This window comes from Pelobates fuscus, chromosome 6 (assembly GCF_036172605.1).
Source record: "Pelobates fuscus isolate aPelFus1 chromosome 6, aPelFus1.pri, whole genome shotgun sequence".
NCBI classification, from domain to species: domain Eukaryota; kingdom Metazoa; phylum Chordata; class Amphibia; order Anura; family Pelobatidae; genus Pelobates; species Pelobates fuscus.
Window position 1 is genome coordinate 45149694 of NC_086322.1, and position 22489 is coordinate 45172182.

A 22489-nucleotide genomic window follows, 5' to 3' on the forward strand; every position below is an offset into this window, starting at 1 on the left:
TTTGTCACATTAAATCTGCAAACTGAATAAATCTGTGGTTTAGGATTGTAAATGTGATTTGCTTATTGAAGTAATAACCAGAAGAAGGTGTTTGCAGAGGAATCTCGCTGAATCCTGTCTAATCAGGACTGCAAAAATAGATTTTCGTAGAGTAACTATCAGCTCAGAATAAGTTCTTGTGTCTTTGCCTTGGTTGTAAACTCTGTACACCTCTGCTTGGCCCTTGTATATATCTCCCTGAATATGACCTGCCTTTCTTTGTTTAGCCGCATTTTGCATGATCTCTTTGTTCCCCAACCCTTGCTTTGTTGTTTGGATTTGCTTTGGTTGATTGTTTGATTCCTTTGCAAAACAAACACTATGGGGCCTATTCTCTCAACAGCATGTTGTGACAAAACTGATAACACACCTTAAAAGTTAAGTGCATTAATATCCAAACTGGATCAAATCTCCATATTTTGGCTACATGTTCCAAGTCCATTCTACCTTAAACCAACAAACATATTAATCCCGTTACACCCCTATCAACTGTAGCCAGAACATACTTGAAAATGAGAGAAATCTCAATGTATCCATCCTGGTAAAATATTTTATAAATAAATAATACATGCCTATCATCATGTATAACCTCATATGAACGTTCTTAATTGCTTATACTGGCTTGTGACTGGATTATATCTTTATTCTCGCTTGTAGAATGATGGCATTATTCTCACACAGCCCAGTGACTGCATTATTTATCCAGCGGAGTGAGAGCATTAAATAACGTTGTTGCAGCTTGTAGTATGTTGATTCTACCTGATAGCTTTAATCTGCTTCCTCGTACACCTATTACCATCATAATGTTACCTGAGGGGTCCCGTTACACCTCTATTTATAACCTCATGTGAACTTTCTTAAACGCTTGTGACTGGATTATGTTTTTATTCTCGTCCAATCGATTGACAGCATTATTCTCGCCCAATCCAGTGACCGTATTATTCTCGCCCAATCCAGTGACCGCATTATTCTCGCCCAATCCAGTGACAGCATTATTCTCGCCCAATCCAGTGACCGTATTATTCTCGCCCAATCCAGTGACCGTATTATTCTCGCCCAATAAATGTCACCGTATTATTCTCGCCCAATCCAGTGACCGTATTATTCTCGCCCAATCCAGTGACCGTATTATTCTCGCCCAATCCAGTGACCGTATTATTCTCGCCCAATCCAGTGACCGTATTATTCTCGCCCAATCCAGTGACCGTATTATTCTCGCCCAATCCAGTGACCGCATTATTCTCGCCCAATCCAGTGACAGCATTATTCTCGCCCAATCCAGTGACAGCATTATTCTCGCCCAATCCAGTGACCGTATTATTCTCGCCCAATCCAGTGACCGTATTATTCTTGCCCAATCCAGTGACCGTATTATTTTCGCCCAATCCAGTGAACGTATTATTCTCGCCCAATCCAGTGACAGCATTATTCTCGCCCAATCCAGTGACCGCATTATTCTCGCCCAATCCAGTGACCGTATTATTCTCGCCCAATCCAGTGACCGTATTATTCTCGCCCAATCCAGTGACCGTATTATTCTCGCCCAATCCAGTGACCGTATTATTCTCGCCCAATCCAGTGACCGTATTATTCTCGCCCAATCCAGTGACCGTATTATTCTCGCCCAATCCAGTGACCGTATTATTCTCGCCCAATCCAGTGACCGCATTATTCTCGCCCAATCCAGTGACCGCATTATTCTCGCCCAATCCAGTGACCGCATTATTCTCGCCCAATCCAGTGACCGCATTATTCTCGCCCAATCCAGTGACCGCATTATTCTCGCCCAATCCAGTGACAGCATTATTATCACAAACACTAGCCAAATGTTTGTTTTTTGCTTTTTTTCCACACAATACTAAATATAAACGCTAACTTTGGCCAGTGTTTGTGACTAAGTGGCTACTAAAAAAGACTGGACATACCCCACTTGCAATACCTTGGGTTGTGTACTTTTGCAAATGGTATGCCATCATGGGGGTAATGCTCATTCCTGGGCTACGGCACGGTCTCAAAGGTAACATTATTAATCTGGCAAATTTTAATGTGAAAAAAAACGAAAAATGGAATGTGATATATTTGACCCTGTAACTTTCCAAAACACCGTAAAATCTGTTAATGGGGGGTACTGTTGTACTCGTGAGACTTTGCTGATTACAAATATGTGCATTTTATTGCAGTAAAAGCTAACAGTATTATGACATTTACTGCTAAAATGTCGGGCGGAATTACATATTTTTAAAAAAAAAAATCGTAATTTCTCAGGTTTTTTTAAATTTTATTCATAAGTTATGTTTCGTATATGAATAGTTGGGAAATTAGAGGCCCTTTTTTCCTGAACAAAATTATATATAATAAGTGTGGGTGCACTTAAAGGGACACTATAGTCACCTGAACAACTTTAGCTTAATGAAGCAGTTTTGGTGTATAGAACATGCCCCTGTAGCCTCACTGCTCAATCCTCTGCCAATTAGGAGTTAAATCCCTTTGTTTATGAACCCTAGTCACACCTCCCTGCATGTGACTTGCACAGCCTTCCATAAACACTTCCTGTAAAGAGAGCCCTATTTAGGCTTTCTTTATTGCAAGTTCTGTTTCATTAAGATTTTCTTATCCCCTGCTATGTTAATAGCTTGCTAGACCCTGCAAGAGCCTCCTGTATGTGATTAAAGTTCAATTTAGAGATTGAGATACAATTATTTAAGGTAAATTACATCTGTTTGAAAGTGAAACCAGTTTTTTTTTCATGCAGGCTCTGTCAATCATAGCCAGGGGAGGTGTCGCTAGGGCTGCATAAACAGAAATAAAGTGATTTAACTCCTAAATGACAGTGAATTGAGCAGTGAAATTGCAGGGGAATGATCTATACACTAAAACTGCTTTATTTAGCTAAAGTAATTTAGGTGACTATAGTGTTCCTTTAATATGAAAGAGGTGAATTACGGTTGAACAGACATATAGCGCAAATTCCAGGTTTTGTTTACATTTTGTTTTGATCAGAACGTGTACTATTGACTTCGTCCTGAAGGGTTTAAAGATCCAACTCCTGTAATTTCACTGCCTAGGTATATGCCATATTATTTTTTTTTTGTAAGTAAAATTACTTTAAAGCTTTAGTTACTTTCATGAATATGAATAATAGTGTGACTAAATTTTCATTAGTTGTTTAACCCCCCTTTTCACCATGCTGATCTTTTACCCCTGAAGCAGTGCCATTTAGGAGTTAATGTAAAACCTGGGATGCACACCTTAATTAAATGGGCAGCACTCACCTATGCTCACTCCACCCTCACTTGCTTTTTTGTGACGTTTTAGGATTGTCAGATCCTGACTAATTTAACGTTTAATTAAGGATGCCTATAAAAAAAAAATCCATATACTTCATGGGTTAAATACTGCCCTGAAATCAGCTTTTGTTATATCTGTTCCAAATTCAAGACTAAATATTGCAACCCTATGCATGCATTGTCTTCAGTAGAATACAGTAAATGGCTGCTCAGTAAAGCCTTAGCTTATCTTATGGGTATCATTTCTAATTGTATATTAATATCTTATTGGTTTATTTTATTTAACTTCAGAGAGCAAAATCCTTTGCCAAAAAAGTGTTGGAATCAGAGTGCCGGCCAGCGTTTGCAAAATCTGCAATGGGACGCATGTTTAAGAAACGGTACAACGCTAACTTGGCTGCTTTCACAAGCAAAGAAGATCTTGGTAAATCCTGGCACAAATACGAGCCCCCGTTTGGGTTTCACAGCTATGTAGAACAGCTTGAAGACATCCTGCAAATAATGCCCGACGTTGACCTTCCTAAAGGATTAAGCTCCAAGTCTTGCAAGCGTTGTGTTGTAATTGGGAGCGGGGGAATCCTTCGAGGGCTGGACCTTGGGAAAATAGTGGACGAATTTGATATTACAATCAGGTAAGGAAAGGAAGGGAAATTCATGCTTTGGTATGTTTACAATAATTATTATATTGTAAATACAATATATACATGTATTTTTATACTAATGGAGACTTTTTAAAAATCCCTATCCCCTTAAAAAGAACCAATGATTTTCAAGGCTGTCATGACAATCCGGTCCCTCAAGATACTAGTTTGGAGTGTCCTGCTCATGAAGTATTAGAAGCTGTACCTTCTAAATATTTTTTATGTATAATCTTCAAAGGGACTTTATAGGCATCAAAACAACTTTAGCTTCGAGGTACACCATAAGGTTAGCAACACAATCCTTTATTGCTGACCCTATAGTGTTAGAAATGCAGCTAGCCCCCCTGACCCCACCTTGCCCCCCTAAATATAGTAAAATCTTACCTTTATTCCAGTCTGCTGGTGCTGGCTCTGCCCTTGATCTGCCACCTTGGCTGTCATCAGAAGTGATGACCTCAGCCAATCAAATGCTTTTCTCCTAGGAAAAGTATTGGATTGGCTAAAATCGTCAAGGAGGTAGAGTGGGGATGGGGCCAAATGCTGGCTTGGCCAATCAGCATCTCCTCATTGAGATGCATAGAAGCAATGCATCTCTGTGAGGAAAGTTCAGTGTCTGCATGCAGAGGGTGGAGAAACTGAATGTCTATACTGCACACTGTGCAGCACCACACATGAAGCACCTGAGGAGTGGCCACTGGGGGTGTCTCTGGGCTGTAATGTAAACACTGCCTTTTCTCTGGGAAGACTGTGTTTACTGCAAAAAGCCTCCATGGACTGACTAGACTCACCAGAACAACTACAATAAGCTGTAGTTTTTCTGGTGACTATAGTGTCCCTTTAATGAAGCAATTTTGGAGTATAGATCATGCCTCTGCAGTCTCACTGGTCAGTTATCTGCAATTTAAGAGATAAATCATTTTGTTTATGCAGCGCTTGTTATACCTGTATGTGACTTGCACATCCTTCCTAAACACTGTATAGAGACATCTAATGTTTAAAATCCCTGTATAGCAGTCTGTTTAGAATTTCAAATCTCCTGTTTGTTAATACCCTTCTAGAACCCTGCAGTCACTTACTGTGGGTGATTAAAGTTCAATTTACAGAGCAGGAGCTAAAAACCTGTAAAGCAAGTTAACGTCTGATTGAAAATAAAACCATTGTTTCATGCAGGCTGAGTGAGTTACAGAAAGGGGAGGTGTGGCTAGGGCTGCATACACAGAAACTAAAGTGATTTAACTCCTAATTGGCAGAGAATTGAGTCAAACTGTAGGGGCATGATCTATACACAAACACAACTTCATTAAGCTAATGTTGGTTTTGATACCTATAGTGTCCCTTTAAGTCAGCTGTACAGCGGCTTTTTATTACATGTATATGAAAAAAGACCTATGTACAGAAAAATATAATATAAGGACCATTGTATCATCAATTGTCCTGTCCAGGGCTGGCCCAAGACATTGTGCTGCCTGGGTCGAAGGATGAAATACTGTATAAAATGTATTTCCCCCTCCCTGCCTCTTACCTGTGGTCAGGGAGGGGGACACTAGTTTCCGTGGTGGTCCAGTGGCACATTTTGCTGTGTCCTGTGGAGAGGGGCACAGAAGTATGCTCTTTCCCTCCTGCAGCTTTCTGTATTCTCCTCTCATGAGCCGATTGTGCGTTGCTATGGCAATGCTCCGCATGGCACGTAATGCACGCCAGAGCGTTGCCATGGCAACGCTCTCGCGGTTTGCGAGAAGCGCACATGTGAAGCTGCAGGAGGGAAACCTAAGACTTCTGGGCCCCCTCGCCACAGGACAAGGTAGCAGGGGCCCAAAAGTGTGCATACATATATATCTTTCTTTCTCTCTCTTTCTCTCTCTCTCTCGTTCTCACTCTCTCTCGTTCTCACTCTTTCTCGTTCTCACTCTTTCTCGTTCTCACTCTTTCTCGTTCTCACTCTTTCTCGTTCTCACTCTTTCTCGTTCTCACTCTTTCTCGTTCTCACTTTCTTTCTCTTTCTTTCTCTCTTTCTTTCTTTCTTTCTTTCTCTCTTTCTTTCGTTCTCTCTTTCTTTCGTTCTCTCGTTCTCTCTCTCTCTCTCTCTCTCTCTCTCTCTCTCTCATCGCATACATTCATAGACGGCCCAGGCCCCACAGCAGGCACTTTACAGTGTACAGGGGTGGCAAAATGCCGCCCCTGTAAAAATGCTGCCTGGAGCCGTGGCACCACTGCTGCCAATGGATGGGCCGGCCCTGGTCCTGTCATTGGTTCTTAAGAGGTTAAACCCATAATTTCAGCTAAAAAAACTCAAATATGTGTGACAAACTCTCCTCATGTGAGTTTGCCACATGCGCCTGGAGGAGCCTGCTTGCCAGCCTCCTGCCTACAGACTATGGATCCTGAAATATGCAATGTAAAAGTATCCGTTCGTGTATTTGGACTATATGGTTCGAGAACCGAACGGCCACACAAACCAGAGACCATTAAGCCTAATTTGCTACTTTGTAGCAATTTGCACCGCAGTGTTCGTCTGGGTGGCCGCATTTCCTATGGACGACCACAAGGTAGCAGCCATCTTGTTCACACGAATGCAGGTAGCAGTGTTTGGTCGTCGAGTTCATGGAATTGAAAACAGACACAGCTGGACTTCCAGCATCACCTGCACTCGGTTCTTCAACACATAGGAAGACGCTGTTCGGTGGAACTGTTCCCACGAACAAGGGAAACAAGCTCCAGGGTAAGAATATTGACTACCGTATATACTCGAGTATAAGCCGACCCGAATATAAGCCGAGGCCCCTAATTTTATCCCAAAAAACTGGGAAAACTTATTGACTCGAGTATAAGACTAGGGTGGGAAATGCAGCAGCTACTGGTAAATTTCTAAATAAAATTAGATCCTAAAAAAAATATATTAATTGAATATTTATTTACAGTGTGTGTATAATGAATGCAGTGTGTGCGTATGTGTGTGTGTATGAGTGCAGCGTGTGTGTATGAGTGCAGTGTGTGTGTGCATGAATGCAGTGTGTGTGTGCATGAATGCAGTGTGTGAATGCAGTGTGTGCAGGGCCGGTGCAAGGATATTTGCCGCCGTAGGCAAAACATTTTTTGCCGCCCCCTCCCCCCCCCATATGTCCTGACTTCCCCTCCTCCTCCCTCAGTGGTCCTTACCTCCCCACCCCCGTGTTCCTTCACTCCCCACCCCCGTGTTCCTTCACTCCCCCCCCAGTGGTCCTGACTCACCCTTCCCCTAGTGGTCCTTACCCTCCCCTCCCCTAGTGGTCCTTACTTCCCCCTCCCCTCCCATAGTGGTCCTTATCCCACCCCCTCCCTCTCATAGTGGTCCTTATCCCCCTTCTCCCTCCCATAGTGTTCCTTATCCCCCCCCATCCCTCCCATAGTGGTCCATATACCCCCCCTCCCTCCCATAATGGTCCTTATACCCCCCTCCCTCCCATAGTGGTCCTTATCCCACCCCCTCCCATAGTGGTCCTTATACCCCCCTCCCTCCCATAGTGGTCCTTATCCCCCCCTCCCTCCCATAGTGGTCCTTATCCCCCCCTCCCTCCCATAGTGGTCCTTATACCCCCCTCCCTCCCATAGTGGTCCTTATCCCCCCCCCTCCCTCCCATAGTGGTCCTTATCCCCCCCCTCCCTCCCATAGTGGTCCTTATCCCCCCCCTCCCTCCCATAGTGGTCCTTATCCCCCCCCTCCCTCCCATAGTGGTCCTTACCCCCCCTCCCTCCCATAGTGGTCCTTACACCCCCCCCTCCCTCCCATAGTGGTCCTTATACCCCCCCTCCCTCCCATAGCGGTCCTTATACCCCCCTCCCTCCCATAGTGGTCCTTAACCCACCCCCTCCCTCCCATAGTGGTCCTTATACCCCCCCCCCCTCCCATAGTGGTCCTTATACCCCTTTTTTTTTTATTATTTTATTTTATTTATATTTTTTTTTTCGTCCCCCCTCCCTGCTTGATATATGGCAGGGAGGGGGGCTCTCCTTCCCTGGTGGTCCAGCATTGGTAGTTCAGTGGGGGGGAGAGGGGGGCTGGCAGAGCTGTACTTACCTTTCCTGCAGCTCCTGTCAGCTCTCTCCTCCTCCGCGCGGTCTGTGCAGCTCCCTCTGTCAGCTCCCAGTGTAAGTCTCGCGAGAGCCGCGGCTCTCGCGAGACTTACACTGGGAGCTGACCGAGGTGCTGAACGGACGGCGCAGAGGAGGAGAGAGCTGACAGGAGCTGCAGAACAGGTAAGTTACAGCTCTGCCAGCCCCCCTCTCCCCCAGTCTGTATTATGGCAATGCAAATTGCCATAATACAGACTCTGACTCGAGTATAAGCCGAGTTGGGGTTTTTCAGCCCAAAAAATGGGCTGAAAAACTCGGCTTATACTCGAGTATATACGGTATGTTCTGTAGTTTGTTCGGTTTGTTTTGGGCAGGAGTCTCGTGTGTGGTCGGTCAAATTAGGACTTCCAGGAAATTCCCGAACCCCTGAACCGATCTGGTTAATTTTTGGATATGTTGGTCACCCAGATTGGGGCAATCAGGGGATGTAACTTTTGTGGTGGTTTCATGTATTTTTAAGGTACTTTTGGGGTGTTTGTGAAATATGTGGTTTTTGTGCCTGTAGATAATTGAGTTTTGTACAGTTCCTCCATTATTTCCCAGGCATAGGGGAGGGATTATCCTGTTTTCTGTGGGAGTGTCATGGACGTGCTTGTCTGTGTTCAGAAATGTATAAAAGCAGGCCATCTGGACAGTTTAAAGGTATTCCAGCTTGTAATCCCAGAACAATTTGTTGTCTGGTTACTGGAAGGGGAAAGGGCTACTCATTAATCATTGTTCCAGTGTGGAGGATTCAACAGGGAAAGACCTTGTAAGGACTAGAGCTCCCAGGACTAAGTATCGTCCAGTGCCTGGGGGTGGCTTGAGCAAGTTCCCCATTCGGCTGCAGGAGGGAGCGGTTCCATGACCCCAGTCAAGCCATGGTGACTGTGGGCAGAAGTGCGGCAGCTTGTTCCCTGTTCCAGCTAGGAAGCGGTCCTTGGCGGAGGTACCCAGCCAGGGATACAGGGAGCTCCGTTACAATGTGTGTGTGTTTAAAATATCTCAATTATTAAGATGTATCGGCTGATTACATCAACATTAACGGTGTCCTTGGGCAAGAATCCGGACAATATCATTCTATAATACTAAAGCGATCTGTCATGTGTTGGCGCTATATAAATACTAATAAAAATAATATCTTATGTGAAAGAGGGACTCATTTCTTTCATTATTGTGTTCTCCTTTGCTTTGAGACAAAAAAAAAATTGCTTACCTTTTACACTGCTAAGAATTCAGGGACCATCTTATGAAACATCAAACTTTAGTCCTTCTAGTGCTTAGCGAGTCCCTTTAATTTGAGCAAAAGCTAAATTGAATTGAAATAAATATCTTTATTAAATTCACTTGATAAAATGTCTGTGTGAGCGGTAATAAGTACACCTATATTAAAGGAACACTATAGGGTCAGGAACACAAACAAATATTCCTGACGCTATAGTGCAAAACCCACCATATAGGTGGCTTGCCCCCTATAAAAGTTTAAACGCACCTTATTTGCAGCGCAGCGCCGGTCTGCTGGCGCTGACTCCGCCCCCTTTGTGGCATCATCAAAATGGCTGATTTTTAGCCAATCCAATGCTTTGCCATAGGAAAGCACTGGATTGGCTAAAATCAGCACAGGGGCGGGGCCAAATGCTGTTTTGGCTAATCAGGACCTCCTCATAGAGATGCATTGAATCAGTGCAACTCTATGAGGAAAATTCAGTGTCTCCATGAGGAGAGTGGCCACTTGGAGGTGTCCCTAGAGGCAATGTTAACACTGCCTTTTCTCTGAAAAGGCAGTGTTTGCATGAAAAAAGCCTGAAGGGAGCTATTATTCTGGTGATTATAGTGTCCCTTTAATATATTACTATATTCCCTATATCTCTCCTGAGACACATTAGAAACTCTCTTGGCATTGTATATTGACATATTGTGGGGTTTTGTTACTGGCTTGGAGATGCATAGTCACCCAAAGCACGCCAGTGTATGTGCTCAGGAGACTGGGCATCTCTAGGGTCATTTAAAAGGGGCCATTCATTTTCACAACAGTGTAAGGAACTTAGAGCCCATTTGACTGAAGTGAGGGCACATGTATATAAAGCCCCCTGGATGCTGGAGATCGCCTGTGCCATATATAATGTTTATCTCTACCCACTGCCCATTGGTTTGAGAAGGAGGGAGTGCGCTAACCCAGGGAGCTTTTGGTTTTTGAAGGGGGTCTTTGGGTACTCCAGTTTTTCCTACACTATATTTTATTTGTGATTTATTATGGAGAGACCTGTCTCTCTTATTTCTTTATCTTTCATATAATATCATGCTAGGCACAGTACTTTCCTTTTTCTGAGTTCTCCATGCAGCCTCGAAAGAGTTCATTGCACGGGCATAGCTCCTCTAGTGAGATCTTTTGCCGGGTCTCATTAGGTGTAGCATTTACACTAGTAAAGATTGTTTTTTTTTTGTTTTGTTTTTTTTGAGCATGTGAAACCACAACACCATTTAGTAAATTGAAAATTACATCTTCACAGTTGATGGTTTACTGTAAAGCGCTTGACTGCTGACCAGAAAACCCAACCACCGGTTGCCCAATAAATACACGAGAACTCTTGATATGGGTAAGGGCAATGGCCACAGCTTTATTGATAACTTATTGCCAGCATCTTAACTCTGTCAGCTGTTGGGGTGTTTCATCAACAGACCGCTCTATCCAACATGTACCAAGAGTCCGGGGCAGCCTGTTCTAGATCTAATATTGATCTTTGTTATATTCGGGGGATCCCAAATTGTATCAAGTGCACTTGGAGAAGCGTGAATTAGACACCAGCTGCATGTTGGTTATCAAAATAAGCCTCCAACCTTTATTTTAACAGTTTGTGCTTTTATACATTAAAAAGTAAGTGCTTACATGCAAATATTCATAAAACAGTAGTAGGAAGAGAGTGAAATAACAGGGGAGGAGTACAGATAAGACCTAGGGATGAACGTCATGTACATATAACAGACAAGTTCCGGGAAAGAGAGCTGATTTACAGACTGATTTAGGAGAGACAGCTCAGTTGGGGGCTATCTGCTCCCGAAACTAGACATGTATGGTCTTGAGTAGCATTTTAAGCATTAAGCATTTCCTGAGTCCAAGTTAGCCAATTTTAATATAGGCTATCTGATATGTCACGTACAAGCTTGAACCTTGGAATCAAGGTAAATTCTTTCACAAGCCTACCCCCCCATCCGCTCTCAGCAGGCTGCGACTCCCCAAGCCACTTGGGCACCACCTTCCATATTTAACTGCGCTGGCCAGGACTACCGCGAGCTGTGACAAAACAAAAAGAAAACAATAGCACCTACAAAACAAACATACATACTTGCATTTTAGGACAGGCAGGGGGGAAAGCTAGCTTCACTACGCTTCTTTCAGGAGACTGGTGAGTACCCTCCCCTTTTACCCCTTCTTATTATGTCCCTAATTTGAAACATTGTATCCCCCTTAGTACCATCCCCTTATAATGTCATCAGTCATGTCTTCCCTCCCTCATCTTTTCAGGGAGGTTCTGGCATGCTGGTTGCAAATCTCTTCTTATCAGAGCTGCAGCAAAGTTATACCAGTTGGTAAATGGAGGGGGAGAGGAGGGGCGGTGCAGTAGCTGATGAAGCCACCACCCTGAAATTAGTTTTTGCATGTTGTGATGTTGTGATGTCTGGATGTCTAGACAGATAATTGAGCAGTGAGACTGCAGGGGCATGACCTATAGACCAAAACTGCTTCATTAAGATAAAGTTGTTTTGGTGCTTATAGTATCCTTTTAAGGAGAATGGAACCTGGGGGTAGTCATTTTTTGCAGTGACTGGACTCAGCATATATGCCATAAAAATATAACATGGGTGGCCCAAACGATAGATTCCCATTTAATAGAGAACTATAAATCCCACAATGCTTTGCCAGCTGTAAGACTGGCATTGCATCGCAGGAGTTGCAGTTCAACAGCTGTGGATGTGCTCCCCTTCCCTCCACATTCTAGGGCTTCCCCAACTTAATGGCTCTTAAATCAATATGCTACCATTAGCATCTTAAATATGGTGTAGCTTATGCAACAGAGGAAGAACTCGACGTGACAAGTTTGATATTCACTGTTTGGTGACTTTATAGTGGATAATATTCTTTGCAGAAATGTCAGCAGGTTGTTTTTTTTTTTTTTTCTCTGTAGCTGTAGCTAGTGGATACAAGAATTGCTAAATTATCTTCCCAAGTTCACAATGCATGCCCTGACAATACTCTATCTTCTATTGCATTCACAGTCGGTGAATACCTTTACTGTCCCCTCTGGGCCATGGAATACCTAGTATTCTTCTCACAGCTGCTGAATACATCTATTGTCTAATCCCATGTGTAGACTACCTCTTATTACTTCCATAAATGGTGACTAACGCTATTGTCCATTCTGAGAGAAGTTACAGTGAGGACTACACTCCATTTCTGTGAGCCTATGTAGCTGTATCATACCCCAATGTATCACTCTGGAACATGTGTTGTACGAGTTAGATGGGGGCATTGTTAATTCTTTAACGTTTTCTAGTCCGTGTCTGTGTGTTTTCTTCTGATTGTCGTTTGTCTCTGTTAGTGATTCAGATGTTATCGGTTTGTTTCTGAGTATATGTTCTGTATAGTCCGTGCCTAAACTATTGTGTCTAAATGCTGGTAAACTTAACTGTGACTGACGTGTGCTGCAGATTAGGGATTAGTCCATCCATCCTGACTGGTAAGAGTCATTATCTATACAATTTACAGAATATGATGATGCCTGAATATTGAAGACGTTGGTGTATCTTATCCATTCCTGTTTCCCTCCATGTTTAAGAAAATGGTGCACAATAGGTGCTATGGGTTGCAATAATGTTTATTCCCTTAAATCCAACCTTAAAGGACAACTATAGGCACCCAGACCACTTCAGCTTAATAAAGTGGTCTGGGTGCCTGGTCCAGCTAGGGTTAACCCTTTTTTCTATAAACATAGCAGTTTCAGAGAAACTGCTATGTTTATAAATGGGTTAATCCAGCCTCTAGTGGTTGTCTCATTGACAGCCGCTAGAGGCGCTTCCGCGCTTCTCACTGTGAAAATCACAGTGAAAAGACGCCAGCGTCCATAGGAAAGCATTGAGAATGCTTTCCTATGGACTGGCTGAATGCGCGCGCGGCTCTTGCCGCGCATGCGCATTCGGACGAGGAGGCGGAGAGGAGGAGAGCTCCCCGCCCGGCACTGGAGAAAGAGGAAAGTTCCTCTCCATCCAGCCCGGCGGGAGGGGGTCCCTGAGGGTGGGAGGAACCCTCAGGGCACTATAGTGCCAGGAAAACGAGTATGTTTTCCTGGCACTATAGTGGTCCTTTAACACTAAACATTGAGTGTTTGAGAAAAAAAATAAATTAAAGAACAAACTGGTCTAAGTTGCCCCAGTACCCATATTATTTGGTCTATCTAATATGGATCTAGATGTGCATTCTTTACATTTAACAATAGGGGCTTTAAACCGACGCAGAAGGTTCCAACTATGTAGGATAAAGTGAACTGTCTTTCTGACCCAGTTTACAATCTATAATTGATAGTTTCTTTTTCCATGATGATAGATGTACATTACATTTTCATTTTTCACAAGGAAGCCACTTAGATAGAGTGTAAAACCCCACAAACAGACAACTTAGCTCTTTTGACCTCCTCGTTGGTGAATAGCCATGTAGGTTTGCAAATAAGTTATTTTGTTTAGCTGGCATTGATTCTTTTTGCTGAGATATAAATTATTATTTTTTGTCTCTTTAACTTTTTAGTTACATGTTTTTGCTGCTTATAGTAATATGGGTAATTCCCACTTTTGTGGTACACGATGAGTATTAACAGCAGGATGGATGTTGAGTTAAAACCAAAACTGGATAAACGTTACAAAAGCCGCAATGTACAGTATATTGTAGTAATAAATTCTTGTCTCCAAGTAACAGACAAACACTTGGGTGTTATTTTTGTATTGTCAACTCTCTGGTAAGGATTAGTAATGAGATAATGCATCCAAACGTCAAGTATTCCCAGTACACTTAATCTCGAAGGCAACCATGAAGTTATGTTTCAATTCTAGGAAAATTTCTTATCATAAATGTGGTGCTGTTTTTTTTAAGTAATCCTGAGAGTACATGAATTGGTAGGGTGTAAAAAAAAGATATAGAATGTTTGATAGATAATTTCACTGCATTAATTGTACTCCGTCATAGTAAGTCCAGCCTTTTCCACATTTCTATTTTGTTTCTAGGTTTTGTTCATAATTTATCTTAAAGCAGGACCTTTCATTTCGAACTTACCTTTCCCCAATCGATCCCTCTTCTCTCCCTCTGTCAGGATCTGTTCTTCATTTCTTCCTGTCTGCTCTAGTTTTCATTAAAACATAAGACAAAGTAGGGGGCATGGCCGACTAAGCAACGGACCAGACGTGCATCTGTGGATCTTGGCAGAATACAGAGATATTATCTCAAAATAAAGCTGCAAAACATACCCGAACGAGCCAATCCACTGCACCACCCCACCAAAGTCAATATGGGGTGCAAAAAACGCAAGTCGCACGGCCCGGATCCCCCTAACCAGCGAGATATAAGACTTTCGTTTGAGCGGCCTAGATGGCCAGCGGCGAGCCACATGGAGTCAGGGGGGGAGGACGAGGATGTACTACAATCCTATCCCTGACATAGGGGGGAGGCTGAAGATGCGACTCCAAGGGGCAGAAGAGCGCGACAAGGCGAGAGACTCAAGGCTACAGCAGACAGAAACTAAGGTGGCAGAGATGGAGCTGCAAATACAGAGACTGAACCACACGGTAGCAGCATTAGAGTACCGCCACAGACGCAGGAACGTACGCTTGAGAGGTATCCCTGAAAACGTGCAGGGGGAAACACTCCTGACATATGCCCAAAAGCTTATAGTGAACAGGTTTAAAAGGGAACCCAGACCCTAACATGATAACTACTTTCAGAGTCAGGAATGCGGGCACAGCTCCAGAGACAGCCCCACGAAACACCATCATAGTCACGAGAGATGTAGCTGTACGCTCTGCTATTCTAGCCCGTTCCAGAGAGATGGGGACTGGGAAGTTCGAGGGTGCCACCATCCGCTTTTTCAGTAACCTTTAATTCGCAGCACTTGTAGAAAAGCTGTGTAATTTGACTCATAACACTGTAAATGGTTGCTTTTCAAATTAAAATTCTGCCGAATAAATGAATAGATGAAATTCTCGTTTGAATGCCCATGTGTTTAACTGGGCATGCGCAGGAATTTCACAGCGCTATCTAGTGTGGGCAGATGACGTATCCCACAGGGACTTCATCTACCCACCCAAAGATGGCGGCGCCCAGGACTTGGGTCCGGTCAGAAAATAGAGATGTTTAAAAAGTAATAGGGGGCTTAGGAGCATTTGGGGGTAATAAGGGGGACAATTGGATGTAGTGGAGTCGGGAGGGGGGTTAAAAAAACAAAACAGGATTCGGCCATGACGGTGCTGCTTTAAGGAGGTTTTGTAAGCTTTATCCCTCGATATGAAAATATGCTAGACATAGTAATGTCAGTGATATTAAATTTAGTCTACTTGGGTAAAACTAGAACGTAAAACGTAATCTTAGGGAGATTGGTTTCAGAATCCTGTATACAATTAGGGATTTCTCTGGGCTTTGTAATAATATAATGTTTGCTTCTAACATTTCAATTGCAATAGGCCTTTATTGTTGAATTCTGTTAAATAATACCGTTATAGGTGGTGCCAAACTCTTTTGAAACCTCATATAATAGTAATTAGAGTAGCCTTTAGAACCCAGGACTCTATGCTCAGACACATTGTTGAGAAAACGGCTTTAATGACGTTGAATACGGGAACTTCTAAAATATCCAAGTGAGCTGATATGAACTCTAGTAAATAATCACCTGCCAACAATTTTTCAATAGCCTCATATTTAGAATTGGTACCGTAATTGTTTTTTTTTTAAACTGCCTAAAGGTTATAGAGAGCTTTAATACAATTTGTTGGTATTAGCCATTGGGTGTATAATGGTCATGCTATTTGCTGAGGGTAGGAACAGTTTTCTGCTTTGTGTTTGTTTTAACCCACTGGATAATCATTTTTCGTGGGAACGTTGAACTTGACCTAATTTACGCTGTACTGTTTCTGTATCTAACATCTGTACTTTATTTAGTTCCTATGATTTCTTCTTTTTTAATTTAATATTTGCAAAGAGGTATTTTGAATGATACATGCTTATGGCTTTTCTCTAATGTTTGTAACCCCTTAAGGACACATGACATGTGTGACATGTCATGATTCCCCTTTATTCCAGAAGTTTGGTCCTTAAGGGGTTAAAGGAATACTCTAGTCACCACAATCACTACTGTGCTCTCTAGTAGTTATGGTGCCAGGAGTGCCGTGGTGCGCCCCCCATTGTAAGTATTCAGGCCATTTAAGATCAGTTTCTTATTACCTGGGGTCCACCGGTTGCTCTCACTCTGAGCTAAACCCAACAACCTGATTGTTTGTTTATAATATGGGATGCAAAGGGTACTGATGGCACTATAACTACTACAGCACAGTAAGCTTTGAGTGTTCCTTTAATTATTGGAATAATTGCGCCTGAGATACTAATGCTCTCATTTCCCTCCATGATCTAACTGAATAAGATACCCCCTTATTACCTCTCTGTGTGCTAGCTATGTGTAAAGGTTATACCTGCAGTATTCCATCATATTTTTCTTAAAATCTCCTTTATATGTGCATTGTCTGTCAGTGCACAATTGAATCATGATGCACCTCTTCCTTTAGGTTAGGTTTTCCGCATGAAAAATGATCAATATAAGGTCACCGACCATGCGGTAATCTCTGTTTTTGCTATCTTCACAAATTGCAGAATATTGTTATCACATAGAAATAAATCGATACGGGAGCAATGGTTGTGTGTACTGTTGAATAAAAAGTCCATCCATATCATATCAAGGTCATAGTTCTCTAATATTTCTTGCCATTCCTTACTTTGAGGCATTTTTGTTTAATATATGTGAACTTAACTTTTGAATAACCATATTGGGTTGGTTACTCAAATCAAATTTCCAGAGGTGATGCGATAACCTTTTCTTATATTTGATATTTTATCTAGGCTTTTAGAAAGGAATTTATTGATCTTTTATACTTTAGCAATTCTTCTGTCATACTATAATTCTCCCTACTTTATCTATATATTTCTGATTTAATGAGCACTGCCAATCTTTAAAAAAATGTTTTTTTTTAAAAAGTAAAAAAAATATGTGTGTGTGTGTGTGTGTGTGTATATATATATATATATATATATATATATATATATATATATATATATATATATATATATATATATATACGCATTATTATTTTTACAAAGATAAGTCTCCTGGAAACATACAAGAGCAGTTATACATTTACTTTCAGGTTTCACTGTTAATCTGAGTTTATGGGGGCTAATCTGCATTTTGGAAGCTGTTTTGTCCCTTTATTTTGTGAGATAAAACCGACATGGTACTTGTATACCATAATTTAGACAACCTAATTACCATTGCACCTTAAAGGGATCCTATAGTGCAAGTGCCGTTTTCCTGGCACTATAGGCTCTTGGAGAGCCCCCCTCCCTTCAGCCACATACCTTAATCCAGCACTGGGCTCCCTTGGTGACCTCTCCTTTCCTGGTGATGTCAGCTCCCGAGTGAAGCCAAAAGGTCCTTGTGCCCCTGGAATATAAGTTGTCAAACCATTTGCTAATGTATAATTACCTGGGTTCTGCTGTACACTGCTCCCTGCCCTGCCGCAGTTTGTGGCAGTGCAGGGCTTAGCTCATTGGCTGAGAGATGTCAGCTGAAACTCGAGTTGGACCTGCCCTGCAAGAGTATCTGTCTGTATGTACTAGGAGAGGCCCCTAATGAACCCAGGGTAAGGTTCTGGTGCTTAGAGTGTCCTAATAGAAATCCACATTCTTAAATAAAAAAAAAGAAAGAAAGAATCTCCATTCCGGACTGCCAAATGTCAATTCTGTGCATATTTTACATCTGTCGTCAGCATGCTCCTCACACAGATGTAATCCTGACGCAGGTGACAATCTTTAAAACTCTGAGTTATCACTGTAACATAAATCACATGTAACATGCATCATTTATCTAACTGTGTATCATTTTATGATGTTTGGTCACATTAAGCTCTTGGACTTTGGACTTTGCTTAACTACTGAGTATAGCCATTATTTAGAAAAGCACAAACAAAGGAAACAGCGCTAAAATAAACCAATACTATAAATGAGGAGAATAAAAGGCAGCAAACCTAAAAATAAGGTTCCCTCCAGGCCCTATTAACAAGATGGTACAAAAGACAAGACAACTAAAGGTTGCACCAAAGCTGACTGTAGTACAGCTAATAGTAAGCAAAGATCAAATGGTAAATCTGAAAAGGGAAAAAACCTTCAAAAAGAGAGAGATACCATAACAAAGTCCTAAATTACGCCTGATGGTCAGCCAACGGCCAGAGTAGGGGAATATTTTCTGTATGGACCAAATGGAGACGCATCCATATGTGAAAAGAGGAGAAAATAATGGTGCAATACGTCTAATACAGAAGGTGAATAACAGGAAGACAAGGTCTATAGTAGTCCTACTCACGTGTAGTAGAGCTTAAAGTAGCTCTAGTGTGGATGGCATACAGCGGTACAATCCACGCCTGTAGGATACGTAGCGAGGTATTGGTCTTTTAATCCGTATGTGGAAAAGAGAGAGGAATGATGGTGCAATACGTTTATTACAGATGGATAGATTATTGGACAACAGAATCTATTTAAGTCCTACTCACGTGTAGAGCTTGAACCAGCTCTAGTATGAATGGCATACAGCGGTATAATCCCCACTTATAGGATAGTCAATATGACAGCCTCTTATGTAAACATAGCAGTTTTTCTGAAACTGCTATGTTTACAGCTGCAGGGTTAAAACCTGGGGGATTTGGCACCCAGACCACTTCATTGAGCTGAAGTGGTCTGGGTGCCTATAGTGGTCCTTTAACCCTGCAAGTTAATTATTGCCATTTATAAAAACTGCAATAATTACACTTGCAGGGTTAAGGGTGATGGGAGTTGGCACCCAGATAACTTCAATGGACTGAAGTGTTCTGCGTGCCTACAGTGTCCCTTTTAAGCACAAAGAAGGTTACTCCGATAATGTTTTGGAGTAACCCTTAAAAAATGTAAAAATAAAAAAAAAGAGGACAGTTTTAAAATGTACGCTTAAAAAGTTAAATTCAGGAAGCACCAGGAGTTAGAGTAGCAGTATAACAAAGATAGCAGCAGAGACAAGTTCATGTAAGTAATCTCACCCTTAACTGCCCCCCGTGGCCGCCGGACCCCCGGGTCTAACTTTATAGCAATATATATATTCATTATATGAATATGAATAATATAAATACATATTATATATATTATTCATACTCCTCATGGCTGTCTTTTAACTTGCATGGTTTTTTATTTTTGTACAACTGAGCACTTTACATTTCTGACTTGTGTCCCTCAAGCCTGGAGCATCATAAACTGTTGTTAGTCCACTAAACAGTTAATTTTAGAGATAAAAAAAAGTCCAAGTGCGGAAAAGCCACAGTACCCCAACAATTTATCGATTTTATTTGACTATCATCCTTACTGGTCCACTGACTGTCATCGTCATCCTGTGATGGCAGTCTGTGCTATAAATATATATTTTTGAATGTATATTTTTTCAATGCTTATATTTTATCATCGGAACAGAAACTCCGTAAAAGCGTAATAAATGATCAGTAACATAATTAATAATTTAGCAAAATTTTTTTTAAAATCAAAAGTCCTTTTTAAATAACCAAATCTAATTTCTAGGTTGAACAATGCTCCGGTGACTGGACACACGTGGGATGTTGGAAACAAAACAACAATCAGGATGACTTATCCAGAAGGGGCCCCTGTCTCCGAAGAAGAATATAATAACAGTAGCCTGTTCGTGACCGTTCTTTACAAGAATGCAGACTTCCTGTGGCTTCAGTCAGTACTGAAAAACGAAACTTTGGTGGGTGCTATTTTCCCCTTTTACACAATAGCTCAACAAAGCATCACCTGATGCTATTTGCCGCTTTTTAGTTACTTGATTTCTGGTGATTCAGCAAGGCTGCCTTTTGACATAATGCTTATACGAATTGAGAAAATTGTAAGCTGTCATGGGTTTCTGGTTTAGCTATACACAGTACACCGTGTAATGTGGAGAGAAGTGTTTCAGTACGGAAGTAATATTTCTATAGTACCTTTATACTACACATTCCTTTACAGTTACACAATAGGGGTCAGAGCCAGAATACTCATAAAGCAACATCGGTGGCTGTCTTGGTCCTAAAAAATAGGTCTCCCTCCTTCTCCTGTGCCTCTTTACTTGAACAAAAGAGCTACGTGGTCTGCACCTCTGTTGGGTATAAATCACTTTAAGAGCATCCTCATTCCAGGCACTTCTCAATGACTCAACGCTCTGCAGCCAGCACAGTGCCAGGACAGTGAGCAAGCTCTCAAAGTGATCTGCACTCAGTATTGGTGTAGACAATGCTCCCCCACCGTGACCCGACAACCAGTGATCCATCTCTCCAACTTGCCTCCACAGGACCACCAGAGATCTTGCCATGAGTGCTATGAGGGAAATCAATCTGGCAACCTGTCTATGGCCCTGGGCAACCTTAATCCAGCTCTGATTGGGATATAAGATGTTAATGCACTATCTACTTATTTTTACACAACGTTGTCTGACCTTTCAATTAGATAGTGGAAGGAAACACTCATTGTAGATGGGAACTTATCTTGATCAAACACTATCTCTTTCTGCAAACTCAACCATTTTTCAATCTTCATCTCTACTAATGACCTGCCACCTTCAGAACGCGTCGCAGTGCCTGGCCTCTTCACCTTACTAGAATCAGGATTTCCGAAATGTAGTCTCTACGTACTGATCCCATATTTATATTACATTTTATAGCTTTACAATTATAGAATGGGGATATTTGACAATAATATTCAGAATATAACAAAGACGACAAGAGGCAAAGAGGGTCCTTGTCCAACAAGCTTACATGAGAGGTTATATATAAAAGGTTGTGAACTATCTGGCAGTGTATTTCTACTGGATCTGCTCAAAAAGCCACAAAAACATCCTCTGTGCTGAGCTTTGTTACAAAATGTGACCATGAATTGAAACACTGCACCTGATAGGAAAACAGAATGAGACCTGGATTGACATAAACATAATTTTGTCATTTTCATTATTTTTGGACACATTGTAGGCCAACTTGCAAATAATTATACCACATTTTATAATGGTAAGAATGCACCTTTATACACTCCCAGACTTTCTCTTCTTGATCTTCCACCGACTTGTTTATAATAATAGCATGATGTCGGATTAATGGGCATTCCCACCACAATATGAAGCCAATTTCTCTCAGCCCCCTACATCACCAACATTAGTCATCCTTCTTAGAGTCAATTATGTGTAAGAGTTGGGGGTTCTATATGAAAGTGACAGATATATTATAGGCTGATTCCTGAAAATTACTGGAAGTAACATAATTTAGTGTTAGATCAAAAATCTTCTTCCATTGTGTAGGTGTAAAGGAAAGCTCCACAGCACCCTCTCATTTTCCAAAAAAGTTGAGTAAGGGGTCCTTTGCCTGGCACTGGACCATCGCTTATAAACGTGAGATCCGTGGTAGACTTTTTATCTTGCCTATTTAGAGGGTTTTTTCTCATTATTTAACCCCTTAAGGACCAAACTTCTGGAATAAAAGGGAATCATGACATGTCGCACATGTCATGTGTCCTTAAGGAGTTAAAGGGACACTATAGTCACCAGAACAACTGCAGCTTATTGCATTTGTTCTGGTGAGTAAAATCATTCCCTTTAGACATTTTGGCAGTAAACACTGTCTTTTCAGAGAAAATGCATTGTTTACATTACAGCCTAGTGATAACTCCACTGGCCACTCCTCAGATGGCTTCTAGAGGTGTTTCCTGGGGCAGTGCTGCACACCCTCTACATGTAGACACTGAACTTTTCTTATAGAGATGCATTGGTTCAGGTGCTGATTGGTCAGGGCTGTGTTTGACATGTGCTGGCTCTGCCCCTGATCTGCCTCCTTGACAGTCTCAGCCAATCCTATGGAGAAGCATTGTGATTTGCTCAGACCACCACTTCTGTTGTCAGTCAAACAGGCAGATCAGGGGCAGAGGCAGCAGCTGTAGACTTGAGTACAAGTAAGGTTTTACTATATTTAGGGAGGCAAGGGAGTGCCAGGGGAACTAGATCGGGTCAGGAATACATGTTTGTGTTCCTGATTCTTTAGTGTTCCTTTAAGTATAGACCGAAAACAAAACTTCAT

At 41.9% G+C, this 22489-nt stretch overlaps 1 protein-coding gene across 1 annotated transcript in view; it reads left to right on the forward strand.

The window, feature by feature from the left end:
• The window catches only part of ST3GAL5 (ST3 beta-galactoside alpha-2,3-sialyltransferase 5), a 66105-nt gene that overhangs the window by 36760 nt on the left and 6856 nt on the right, over nucleotides 1-22489 (forward strand). The window contains exons 4-5 of the mRNA XM_063457644.1: nucleotides 3618-3958; nucleotides 19956-20142. Of these exons, the coding sequence (XP_063313714.1) occupies nucleotides 3618-3958; nucleotides 19956-20142 (528 nt within the window). The remainder of the gene's footprint in view (nucleotides 1-3617; nucleotides 3959-19955; nucleotides 20143-22489) is intronic.